The following is a 13784-nucleotide window of genomic DNA, read 5'->3' on the forward strand; positions in this document are numbered from 1 at the left end:
CTGCAAACTGATGAACTATGACAGCTTCCTTATCCTCTTTCATCTGGTATTTTTAATATGATTGCGTGCATTTATTTACGGCTGTGCAGGGCCTTCGTTGCTTTGTGTAGGCCTTCTCCAGCTGCAGAGAGCGGGGGTTGCTCTTTGCTGCAGGGTGCAAACTGCTCATTGCAGGTGCTTCTCTGGCTGTGGGGAACGCAGACTCTGGTCACGTGGGCTCCGGTAGCTGTGGCCTGTGGGCTCTACAGTGCAGGTCAGGAGCGGTGGTGCAGGGCTTGGCTGCTCCCTGGTATGTGGAATCTTCCCATACCAGGGATCCAACCCGTGGCCCCTACACTGGCAGGTGGGTTCTTATCCACTGCTCCACCAGGGAATTCTTTCACCTGGTATTCTGATAACAAATATTACATAAATGTTAAACTAAGCTTAACCTGTTTAGAGCATCAAGGCTTTGGTGAGAAAATTCCCCTCAAAAATCCTTCATCCAAACTTAGAAAATTGTTGTTATTTTAATTTCTGAGTTTCTCAAATATAGTCAAATACAAATAAACACAAATTTAAAATAATATGCTTAATTATCTCTTTTGAAAATCAGGGAAGAGATTTCTCTCCTTTTTCCTAGAGTATTTACTTTAGAAAACTATAAGTACTTTCTCCACTCTTTGACATGTATATAAGTTCTCTTGAAATTATTATTTAAACAACAGAGACTATTTGATATGCGTAATGTAATTCAATCCAATCTGGTCCTTTGTACTAGTCTTCAATCCGTTCCCCAGACCGCAACCAGAGAACTCTGTCTAAATCACAAACCTACTAATGCTACCTCCTTTCATTCCATCCACCTTCTTACCTTTCAGTGACTCCCCAAGACATTTTAGATAAGTCTTTAACAAAAGGCCACTCTTAGTAAGTTCTCATCTGTCTCTTGCCAGTCCCCACCTTGAAGTCGAGATCAGTAGGACTGAACTCCTTTCAGTTCTCAAAAACAGCCATGTCTTTGGAGCTTTTGTTCTCTGCATGACCTGCCTCCTCGCCTGAAAGCCTGACCTCCCCTCTTCCATCTACACATCATCGCCTGCCTACATCCGGGTTGGGTGGCACTCCCTGAAGAAGCTTCCTTCGACTCTGCAAAACTGGGTCACTGTCCCGCCTATCTGGCCCTCTGATCTCTTTCCCGTTGGAATATAATCCCCACAAAAGCAAGGATTTATTCAAGTTATTTATAGTTCTATTTCCAATGCTTAGCCTATGAGTGTATGTTTTATATGAATGATCATTGTGGGTAGTGAGATAACACGACTGTGATCATTTCAAATTTCAGAGCACTATACAGCTTCTAAAATTACATATGATCATTTCACACTAAGGAATCCTTGTGCTATGCCATACCCCAGGAGTTGTGCCAAGCAGGGAAATCACAAGGAAGATGAGCTAACCAGGAGACCTATGACAGCCCCAGAAACCAAGCACTGCTCTGCGTGGAGAAAAATGTATATCCCCAGAAGATAAGCCTGCATTAGGTGGAGAATTACTCCTGATTCTATTGAAGTAGCCACTGACCCAGTGGTACAGCCTTTAAAAGCACCAAAACACCAGCTCTCTGGGGCTTCCATTGCAGGATAGGTTTGGAGGGAGGGGCGGTGGAGCTGAGTAGGGTCACAAGGAATAAATGCTATGCTTAGATTTAGACCACTGGGATCTGGACCTGAGAGGCAACCCCTCTCCTAGAGAAACATCAACCATTAGCCAATATATAAATGCCCCTGCTCAGGAAACAGGGAAAAGAATAAACTGGAAACTAGAAACCCTGCTCCCCTAGCCCCACAGGATCCCTCAAAATCCAACAGCAGGTAGTAAAACATGACTACACACACACACACTCAACTTACAATATAAAGATCACCAAGTTGGTACTGCTTTCCTTTTCTTCGTCCACGCTGATGACAATAAACGTTTTTTTGAATAAAAGGAAGCACATTTGTTCTAGAAGTTAAATGACAAAAAATGTGAAATTATTCAGCTTCTCTGGAAAACAGTCATCTTGAGAGCTGTAACGATCTTTAACAGCATACCTATTTTTCCCAAATTGCCGATACTCATAAATTGTAAGGGACTGGTCATGAGTGAAAAAGAATCCGACCAGCTCTCTGCAAGCATCACGTCCATTTCTAGAAAAAGAAAATGGTATCAAAGATTTTCAAATAGGATACTTTTCATATTTAATGATAGATGGATTCTATGCGTCAAACAGAGATACCAGGATGTGCTCAAATGTGTGGTTATGGGAAACCACAAGGAAACAATGACAGAGCTTGCTGAAGTGTCAACTTAATTCTGATTCGGATGGAGAAAAAAGCTTCACCTTATACTAATATGAATATGGATATATTACAATGTAGATTACTAATTTGGCTTAGACTTTTAAGATAGTGAAAGACATTAAAAAAATGTTGAGCTTGCAACAAGCCACTAGGTATACATTTATTACCTTTTGTCATGGAAATTTTAAAATCACTGAACAAATATGCTAATTTTTGAAAAGTCACCTTACCTTTAATCTTCATGAAGAACATCAAGTAACATTATGTGTCACTGGCAGTTTGTAAGACCAGATAACAGATTTAAGAACCACCTTCCTTGTCATTTTATTACATCTACTGTTACTTTAAGCCATTAAAGTGAAATTAAATAAATTACATAAAGGTTAATTTTCAAGTAGTTTAGAATCTTCTAGCAGTAACATGTTATCTTTAAAAATTCACTTTATTTCTTTTTGAAAGACGTTTTAAAATCACATTTTAAATAATTTATAATTAAAATGTTTTTCTTTCAGACTTATACTCCCCATAATTTTTATAAGAGATTGAATATATATTACCTAAAAATGTTTGTGGTACATTCACTTAAATGTAACAAATTTAACTTATTTAATTATTGCTACCTCTATTTGAAAAGAAGATACCTTTTAATAATCATAGGATTAAAAAATTTAATAAAGTCACAATTACCTTGATATGATCCTACCATCAAACTGCACTTTATGAGAAAGGATATTTTCAGTTAATGTAGACTGGGTTCTTATCCTGGTAAGAAATACAATTGTTAATAATTATTTTTAAAATACCTACATTAGATAAGAAAAGTACCTAAAAGTTATGTCAATATTTTCAAATGCACATACTAGATAAAGATGAGGTTTAAGCCTCTTTTTATTCCAGACTGCTATTGCTATTGCAGACACAGAAGAAAGAACCCTGAGCTGTGGTATATAATGGGCTTCCCTGGTGGCTCAGTGGTAAAGAATCCACCTGCCAATGCAGGAGACATAGCTTTGATTCTTAGACTGGAAGATACCCTGGAGCAGGAAATGGCAACCCACTCCAGTATTCTTCAGTGGAAAATTTCATAAACAGAGGAGCCTGGTGGGCACAGTCCAAGAGGCTGCAAAAGAGTCAGACATGACTTAGCAACTAAACAAAAACAACAAATTGTACATAATATATGAATAACTTCTATGCTAGAACTTACCATATCAGAGTGCTACAAAAGTCAGTATGAAACAGAGATAGCATGTTTGTGCCTCGCACTGTTGCAAGGCTAACCGATAGCCATTTCTAACCCTCTTCTTTGCCTCTCTCCCATCACTGAATTTGCATTCTTAACCTCTTACAACTAGAAGTGACTAAGGGACCCAGTTCTTCCAGTAAACTTCCAGGAAAGACTTTCTTTTGTCCTGATAAGAGAACGGCATGGAAAGAGTTCCTGCCTGTGAACACGGCGGGGATGTGATGCTAGTAGCCACAGCAGCCATCAGGCAACCATAATGATCTCAGGGAAGCCAGCCCAGAGCTGTGCCTCACTAAGCCACTGAACCAAAGCCAACAACTGGCCACCTCCAAGCAGCCAGTTGTATAAGGAAAATAAATCCTGATTCGTTTAAGCCACTGGCAGTCAGGTTTTCAGTTGTGGGTAGCCGAAAACATTCCTTGCCAAAACAGAGTACAGCCAAAGAGTGCTGGATGAGGTTCCAGTCTTGGCCATAGTTCTAGCTGTGAGACCTCAGATCAGTTATTTAATCTTTATGGCTTCATGGCTATGATCTCACAAAGACTGCCAGTCCTAAAATTCTGTTTAATAATATGAAGCAAAACCCAACGACACACTCTTTGACACCCTACTACCAATATTCTCCTCTGAAGAGTCAGTGATGTCTCTTTACGTCCCTTCCTAAGTAATTTTATGATATTCCCATAAAACTGCAGCTATAATGAAATTGCAGTAATGTAGCTCACTGAGATCCTGAAACGTTATACCTCTATAAAAATCCAGGTCTCTATGAAAGGTAAGCAACATACAGCGAATAAGAACCTGTCAATCAAATGAGAGTTCTGAACACAGAGTGTAGCCATGAGAGATTGGTCATCTCAATTCAATTTAATCCATTAGTAATAATGTGATAATTGAATGCCCACTATGTGCCTGAAACAGTTCTGAATGCTGAGAAAATAAAAGCAATAAGAATAATACTACTATTTATTAAGAACCTCCTAGACACTAGTCTGTATTAAAATCTTTTTAATGTGTATTAGTTCATTTAATGCTTGTAGTAACTCAATGAAGTAAGTGTTATTATCCCTGTTTTAAAAATACGGTTTATACAGTTAAACAGTTAGCACATGGCATAGCCAAAAAAAAAAAATGCTCTTAATCATTATATTATTTTGCTTCTCAAAGGTAAACAGAACTCAGTTTGACAGTGATAGATTGAAATAACAGTTTCAAGGATTCTAGTTTTCTTGAAAAGACAAAAAAAAAGGCATTTATATTATAAAATGGGAAGTTCCATGTTAGAGTTTTCAGTATCCGATACGTAGCACGAATACTTCTCCAAGTTCTTAACCAACAGAGGAATAAGAATCAGGCGGATGAAGACTCACATATAAATTTTCTTATTGCTAAAGCAGTTGGAAACCATGGTTTAGAAATGTAGCAACAAGCTAAGTCCTTAACACTAGAATTAAACAGACTAACCCACTCTTTCCCCCTGGGGAAGCACCCTGTAAAGCTCAGTGCACAGGACAGAGAGTGTACTTCTGCAGACGTCTGGGTCAAGGGACAAGAGGGGAGGAAGGCCTGTACTACACGTGCCAATGCCTGCCTCCCACTCTATGGAGCAGAATTTTTTCCTCCTCTTCCTCTGAGAATAATGACTAAGGGCAGTGAAGTCCGTCAATTCAATAATTCTAGTCAAACCCCCACAGGATTTTTTGTAGAACTAGACCAGCTAAATCTAAAACTTATATCGAAGAGGAAGGAGCCAAAGTGTGCCGAGACAATACTAAAGCTAAACAAGCTTTATATGTTTAACATATAACAGTACTAATTAAGAGGATAATTCTGGTGCAGGGATGTATAACAAGTAGATGAGACTGAAAAAAAAAAAAAACCAACCTAGAAACCACCAATACATTTGTAACAAGTATTATCTGGCATTACAAGTCAGATAAATAATGAGTTGGTGGTAGGGAGAGATTTCGTAAAGAAGATACAAGAGACACTAACAATAAATGGAAAGACTGGTAAACTGGTCTACAATAAATTTAGCAACTTTCGTTCATCAAAAGACATGATCAAGAGAATGAAAAGGTGACCAGAGGATAGGAAAAGACACGTCCAACAAATAGAGCTGAAAAAGGATTTATAACTAGAATATATAAGTTCCACAAATCAATATGGAAAAGATAACCCAATAGACTTGCAGGGACTATACAGAATATCCTAGAAGAGGATATCTAGGTGACGAACATACACATGCAAAAGTGCTCAACATCATTAGTCTTTAGTGAAATGTAAGTGAAAATCACCAATATATACCTATGTTCAAACTACTGCACAATTGCACTCATCTCACAAGCTAGCAAAGCAATGCCCAAAATTCTCCAAGCCAGGCTTCAACGGTACGTAAACCATGAACTTCCAGATGTTCAAGCTAGATTTAGAAAAGGCAGAAGAACCAGAGATCAAATTGCAAACATCTGTTCGATCATCAAGCAAGAGAGTTCCAGAAAAACATCTACTGCTGCTTTATTGACCATACCAAAGCCTTTGACTATGTGGATCAGAACAGACTGTGGAAAATTCTTCAAGAGATCAGCATACTAGACGGCCTGACCTGTCTCCTGAGAAATCTGTATGCAGGTCAAGAAGTAACAGTTAGAATTGGACATGGAACAACAGACTGGTTCCAAATCGGGAAAGGAGTATGTCAAGGCTGTATATTGTCACCCTGCTTATTTCACTTATATGCAGAGTACATCATGAGAAACGGTGGGCTGGAAGAAGCACAAGCTAGAATCAAGATTGCTGGGAGAAATATCAATAACCTCAGATATGCAGATGACATCACCCTTCTGGCAGAAAGTGAAGAGGAACTAAAGAGCCTCTTGATGAAAACGAAAGAGGAGAGTGAAAAAATTGGATTAAAACTCAACATTCAGAAAACGAAGATCATGGCATCTGGTGCCATCTCTTTATAGCAAATAGATGGGGAAACAATCGAAACAGTGACAGAATTTATTTGGGGGGACTCCAAAATCACTGCAGATGCTGACCGCAGCCATGAAATTAAAAGATGCTTGCTCCTTAGAAGAAAAGCTATGACCCACCTAGACAGCATATTAAAAAGCAGAGACATTACTTTGTCAACAAAGGTCCATCTAGTCAAAGCTATGGTTTTTCCAGTAGTCATGTATAGATGTGAGAGTTGGACTATAAAGAAAGCTGAGCGCCAAAGAATTGATGCTTTTGAATTGTGGTGTTGGAGAAGACTCTTGAGAGTCCCTTGGACTGCAAGGAGATCCAACCAGTCCAACCTAAAGGAAATCAGCCCTGTATAATCACTAAAGACTAATGCTGAAGCTAAAACTCCAATACTTTGGCCACCTGATGTGAAGAACTGACCGCTTAGAAAAGATCCTGATGCTGGGAAAGATCGAAGGCAGGAGGAGAAGGGGACCACAGAGGATGAGATTGTTGGATGGCATCACCAACCCGATGAGCATGGGTTTGAGAAAGCTCCGGGAGTTGGTGATGGAGAGGGAAGCCTGACATGCTGCAGTCCATGGGGTCACAAGGAGTCGGATAGGACTAAGCGACTGAACTGACGGATACCCATAAGAGAAACGAAAATGAAAAATATAGATAGTTACCAGTACTTGTAAAGATACGGTGCCACTAGCACCTTCTTACTGCTACCGGTGGGAGTTTTAATTGCAACAACCACTTTGGAAGACTATTTGACAGTGTTCTTTAAAGCTGAACAAATGCATAGTAGATGGGCCAGCAATTCCACTTGTAAGTGAGTACTGAGCAGAAATGAGTACATGTGCTCACCAAAAGGCGTGCACTAAAGTTGATGGCAGCACTATCCACAAACTGCCAAACGTCCACCAACAGCTGTGAGTAAACAAACTGTGGTATATCTATACAATAAAATGCCGTACAGTAAGGAGGATAAGGGACAACTGCAAATAACACAGATTAAACTCGCAAACGTAACGTTAAACAAAAGAATTCAGACTCAGAGTCCAAGTTTTGTGAGTTCATGTAAATTCATAACCAGATAGTAGCAATCTACAATGTTAGGATGGAGAGGCTAACCTGGGGCGGCAGAGGAGGTGTGAAGTAACTGGGGTGCTGACCTGTTTCTTGGTCTAGGAATAATGCATAAGTTTTGTTCAGTTTGTGAAAATTCCTATGCTGTACATTTAAAATGTGTACACTTTGTGAATGAATGTTTTATTTCTATAAAAGTTTACTTTAAGAAAGAGAAGTTTAGACATATGGTAGCTGAGATTAGCTATAAGATTAGCTCATATCCTAATCTTCAGGTCACATAATTAATTTACCCATGATAACAGGGACTTTGCAAACATGATTAAGTTAAAGATCTGGAGATGAGAAGATTAACCAGGATTATACAGGTAGGTTCAGTGCAATCACAAGAAGGATACGTGATGCCTACAGAAGAGGAAGAGCAGAGTAATAACACTCCTCTGCTTTGAAGATGGTGGAGGGACCACAAGCCAAGGAACAAAGGCAGCCCCAAGACACTGAAAAAGACAAAGAAGAGATTCTTCCCCAAAGCCTCCGGAAGGAATGCAGTCCTGTCAGCACCTTGATTGTAGATTTCTGAACTCCAGAAGTGGAAGAGAATAAATGTGTGTCGTTTCAAAAGTACTATTTGTGGTAACCTGTTACAGCAGCAATCGGAAATTAATACATGATACCTTCAAATATTTAAAGGTATGGAAACTTCTAGAAGATAAGATAAGGCTTCTAGAAATAAAATAAGAATGAGACCAAAAGACCAAAGTTATAAGAAAGTACTGACAATTACAACAATCTGAAAATATTAAAAAACTGCTCTAAGAACTGGTGGGTTTTCTATTCTATTAAATTTGAGGCTAAATGTCAATTATTGGCGAAGTTGGTGAGAACTTTCAGTGGACTGCACCAGCGAACTATAAAAGTTCATACCAAACCAAGTACTTTGTACTTCATAAAGTACAAAGTAAAAGGCAAAAAGTAACATTTTTAAAAAAAATACTAATTTTGAATATATTATGTCATCGAAATTCAGCCAATATATATTGTGTATATACAAATGTCTCAGTTACTACGTTGTGTCTTTTCACATGTATTGTTGCCTAAGTTTCTGGCTGTCATTCCTAAATTATAAATAGAAGATCTGGAGGGCAAAGTTTACCCCAATATCTTAAAGTGACAGAACTGGGATCTGAACTCCAAAAATTCCACTTTCCTTTATATAGAAAAGATAAAAACACAAAGGAAACAATTTCCATTAGCCACAAAAATACATTTGAAAAATACATTCATAACATATTACATCCTTATTTTATATAAAAACCCTCTTACTTTGTTTCATGCAGTGTTCTTTTCCTAAATCGAATAGGTGCCAGCTTTGAATCTGGAAGGATATGAGAAATTTCTTGCTTCTCAGAGGTTAAATTTTGCTCTGGATCACTGATTACAGCCCTATACAGGAAAACACAACAGTCTGACAATTAAATATTATAATGAAATGCTCTAGTATTCACATATGTATAAGCAGTTGGGAAAACCCATATACAAATGCCACTTTATACTACTGGCAGAATGAATGATCTGTCAGATAGTAAATGAATAAATTTAATAATTAAAAACATCATACAAGTGAATATTCTTATCTATCTCTTTTTCCATAAGTATTATCTAAAAATAAATTGAAATTTTTGAGAGGATTTGGAGCTTCAGGTCTTCCTCTTACTATTCTTTAAACAAAAAGACGCTGTACCAACGACTTCTGAATAAAAGACAGGGAGTAAACTATGTGAGCAACCATATGGATTTCTGGGGTGGGGAGGAAGCCTTCCGAGCAGAAGGGAAAATAAACGCAAAGTGCCTGAGACATCAGTGAATCTGGTATGTTTTATAAGGGAGGAAGCCGGACGGCAAAGCAGGGTAGACAACAGAGAAGTAGGAAAAGGGGTCTGGGGTCTAATGGTGGGCAAAACACGCAGGGCCTGGGGAGAGTGTATTGCTGACCCCAGTTTTCTGGCACTCCTTATTCTCGCCCTTGGCATGCTCTCATTATAGTGGTAGTGTGCTTTCTTTGGCTTTAAGTTTAGCCATTGCAAATGCTTTGGCAGCGGGATGGCCCTGCTGGTCTGACCTGAACTAATTTGTGCAAGTGTGGGTTGTTTGGGAATCTGTTCATCTAGGATAATCTTGGCTAAGTGGTCCAGCGGCATGGAGGGAAGGACTTTCCTTTTGGGAACAAGTGGGTTAACCAAGCTAACAAAGATGGCAGAAGCACAAAAAAGCAAATGGAAACATGAGGTTTTTTAAGGATTAAACTCAGAATTAAGCCCACTGCTTTTGGTCATATATAATGGGCCAAAGTAAGTGAAAAGTAATAGGTACTCAGCCAAGTCTAGCCTGGACAGCTGACCTGAAGACACATGAGCATTAATTAATGACTACTGTTTTAAGCTACTAGGTTTTATAGTGATATGTAACCAATACATGTGCATACTCAGTCACTTCAGGCATGTCTGACTCTGCAACCCCACGGACTGCAGCCCACAAGGCTTCTCTGTGCATAGGAGTCTCCTGGCCCGAATACTGGCATGGGTTGCATTTTCCTCTTCCAAAGGATCTTCCCAACCCAGGCACTGAACCCTTGTGTCCTCCGTCTCCTGCATGGCAACAGATTCTTTACTCACTGAGCCACCTGGGAAGCAACCAATACATAGGTCTTACAGATTTTATTCTGATTGACATGGATGTTACTGGAAGGTTTGATGTGGCTTATGTTTTTAATGAACTCACTGGCTGCTAGGTTGAGAATAGACCAATTAGGGGCAAATGCAGGTACAATGAGTCCAATTAGAAAGTGTCTGAAATAATCCAGGAGACAGGAGATGACAGGGTGAACAGGGAGGGTGGCAGCAGAGAGGGATAAATTTATTTTGATGGTTGACCTGAGTTTGCCAATGAACTGCATATAGGATTTGAGTGAAAGAGAAGGATTAAAGGTGTTAACAAGATTTTAACCCTAAATAACTTGGAAGAATTATTACAAATAGCTGAGAAAAGAAAAGATCCAAGAGGCAAAGGAGAAAAGGAAAGACATACCCATCTGAATGCAGAGTTCCAAAGAATAGCACGGAGAGATAAGAAAGCCTTCATCAGCAATCAGTGCAAAAAACCAGAGGGAAACACTAGAACAGGAAAGACTAGAAATCTCTTCAAGAAAATTGGAGATACAAAGGCAACTTCTCATGCAAAGATGGGCACAGTAAAGGACAGAAATGTATATGGACAGAAGAAGACATTAAGAAGAGGTGGCAAGAATACACAGAAGAACTATACAAAAAAGATCTTCATGTCCCAGATAACCAGGATGGTGTGATCACTCACCTAGAGCCAGACATCCTGGAATGTGAAGGCAAGTGGACCAGAGGAAGCATCACTATGAACAAAGCTAGTGGAGGTAATGGATTCCAGCTGAGTTATTTCAAATCCTAAAAGATGATGCTGTGAAAGTGCTGCACTCAATATGTCAGCAAATTTGGGAAAACTCAGCAGTGGCCACAGGGCTGGAAAAGGTCAGTTTTCACCAATCCCAAAGAAAGGCAATGCCAAAGAATGCTCAAACTACCACACAGTTGTACTCATCTAACACACTAGTAAAGTAATGCTCAAAATTCTCCAAGCCAGGCTTCAGTAATACGTGAACCATGAATTTCCAGATGTTCAAGCTGGTTTTAGAAAAGGCAGAGGATCCAGAGATCAAATTGCCAACATTTGATAGATCATTGAAAAAGCAAAAGAATTCCAGAAAATAAATCTACTTCTGCTTTATTGACTATGCCAAAGCCTTTAACTGTGTGGATCACAATAAACTGCGGAAAATTCTTCAAGAGATGGGAATACCAGACCACCTGACCTGTCTCCTGAGAAACCTGTATGCAGGTCAGGAAGCAACAGTTAGAACTGGACACGGAGCAACAGACTAGTTCCAAAATCGGGAAAGGAGTATGTCAAGGCTGTATATTGTCACCGTGCTTATTTAACTTAGATGCATAGTACATTATGAGAAATGCTTGGCTGGATGAAGCACAAGATGGAATCAAGATTGCCGGGAGAAATATCAATAACCTCAGATATGCAGATGACACCACCTTTATGGCAGAAAGCGAAGAAGAATTGAAGAGCCTCTTGATGATAGTGAAAGAAGAGTGAAAAAGTTGGCTTAAAACTTAACATTTAGAAAACTAAGATCATGGCATCCAGTCCCATCATTTCATGGCAAATAGATGGGGCAACAATGGAAACAGTGAAAGACTTTATTTCGGGAGGCTTGAAAATCACTGCAGATGGTGACCACAGCCATGAAATTAAAAGACATTTGCTCCTTGGAAGAAAAGCTATGACCAACCTAGACAGCATATTAAAAAGCAGAGACATTACTTTGCCAACAAACGTCTGTGTAGTCAAAGCTACGATTTTTCCAGTAGTCATGTATGGATGTGAGAGTTGGACCATAAAGAAAGCTGAGCACCAAACAATTGATGCTTTTGAACTGTGATGTTGGTGAAGACTGTTGAGAGTCCCTAGGACTCCAAGGAAATCAAACCAGTCAATTCTAAAGGAAATCAGTCCTGAATATTCACTGGAAGGACTGATGCTGAGGCTGAAATTCCAATACTTTGGCCCCCTGATGTGAAGAACTGACTGCTTAAAAAGCCCCTGATGCTGGTATACATCGAAGGCAGGAGTAGAAGGGGACGACAGAGGATCAGAATGTTGGATGGCATCACTGACTCGATGGACATGAGTTTGAGTAAGCTCTGGGAGTTGGTGATGGACAGGGAGGCCGGGCGTGCTGCAGTCCATGGGGTTGCAAAGAGTCGGACATGACTGAGCGACTGAACTGACAGACTGAACTTGAAGAATATTGTTGCCATGGAAGAAAACTAAAGAGGATTTCATAATGAGGGAGCGAAAGAGAACAACTTTCAGAAACCAAAGCAACATTTTCCAGCGTTACTTTAGGATTTGGGTTAGGGCTGCATCAGCATATAGGTGGTTACTGAAGACCCGATACTGGATGAAATCACCTAGAAAGCAAAAGGAGAAGCCCAGGAAGTACAAGTCCTTGTGTATTCCTGGGTATAAAGATAGGAGAGGTGAAGAGGAGCTAAGACAGGAGGCGGAGGACTTAAAGGAGGAGGATAAACCAACCACGTGTGGCATGCCAAAAGCCAAGGGAGGGAAAAAAAGTGCTTCACAGAGAAGAAAGTACTCAACCCAGTAGATGGCACTGATGGGCTGAGTACCCGAGAATTAGGTAATTGCCATTAACCCAACAATATGGATGCCGCTAGAAGGAAACGGCAACCCACTCCTGTGTTCTTGCCTGGAGAGTCCCAGGGACGGGGGAGCCTGGTGGGCTGCCGTCTATGGGGCACACAGAGGCGGACACGACTGAAGCGAGTTAGCAGCAGCAGCAGCAGCTATCTTATGAAGAGACACTGCGGTGGCATTTTGGGAGTAAAAATGTAAAGTCAGTTCATGAGGTAATAAAAGGGGAAATACTGAAGACTGTAACAAAACTGTGTCCAAAAATTAGCTAAGAAACAGGTGTATAGACTATCATTCTTTCCCCCTGCCAACCAACTACGTAGTTATCTTTTTCAAAGCTAAACTTGAGTCTTTCCTCTGCTGTGAAGACTTCCTAGACTATTCCAGCCTCTTCTGAAATCCTGCATTACTTACATATTCATGCAATTTAGCACAGCAGGTACTGAAACTTTATCTAGTTTTCTAAGGGTTGTGAAACTTTACCTTAGGCCCTAGAACTCTTGACAATCCCACAGTTCCCAAACTGTGCACTGAGTCACACTCGGGTGTCACAGGGAAGTCAAAGGAACACCACTGGGTATGTTTTGTTTTTGAGGGAAATAGTGATACTCATAATTGTGGCATACCACAAAAACTACTAGCTCCAAGTAATTCACAGCTTCAGCAAAATACCACATTATACGCCGTCAATGAATGGTATCATATCTTTGCAAAACTGGCTTTTCTACAGTTGCTGTGATAAAAAGCAGGGGCCAGGTGGGCTAGAAAGTGAGCGTGGCAGCATTTATACAGTTCTGAGATTTGAGAGATTACTTGTCATCCAAGAAGCGCATATGTCCCATTAGTGAGTA

At 39.9% G+C, this 13784-nt stretch overlaps 1 protein-coding gene across 1 annotated transcript in view; it reads right to left on the reverse strand.

The window, feature by feature from the left end:
* Window positions 1-13784, reverse strand: part of CAPS2 (calcyphosine 2) — a 53238-nt gene that overhangs the window by 10290 nt on the left and 29164 nt on the right. Inside the window, 4 exon segments of the mRNA XM_013963641.2 lie at window positions 1893-1986; window positions 2076-2171; window positions 3012-3086; window positions 8941-9060. Of these exon segments, the coding sequence (XP_013819095.2) occupies window positions 1893-1986; window positions 2076-2171; window positions 3012-3086; window positions 8941-9060 (385 nt within the window).

This window comes from Capra hircus, chromosome 5, assembly GCF_001704415.2.
Source record: "Capra hircus breed San Clemente chromosome 5, ASM170441v1, whole genome shotgun sequence".
Classification (NCBI taxonomy): Eukaryota; Metazoa; Chordata; class Mammalia; order Artiodactyla; family Bovidae; genus Capra; species Capra hircus.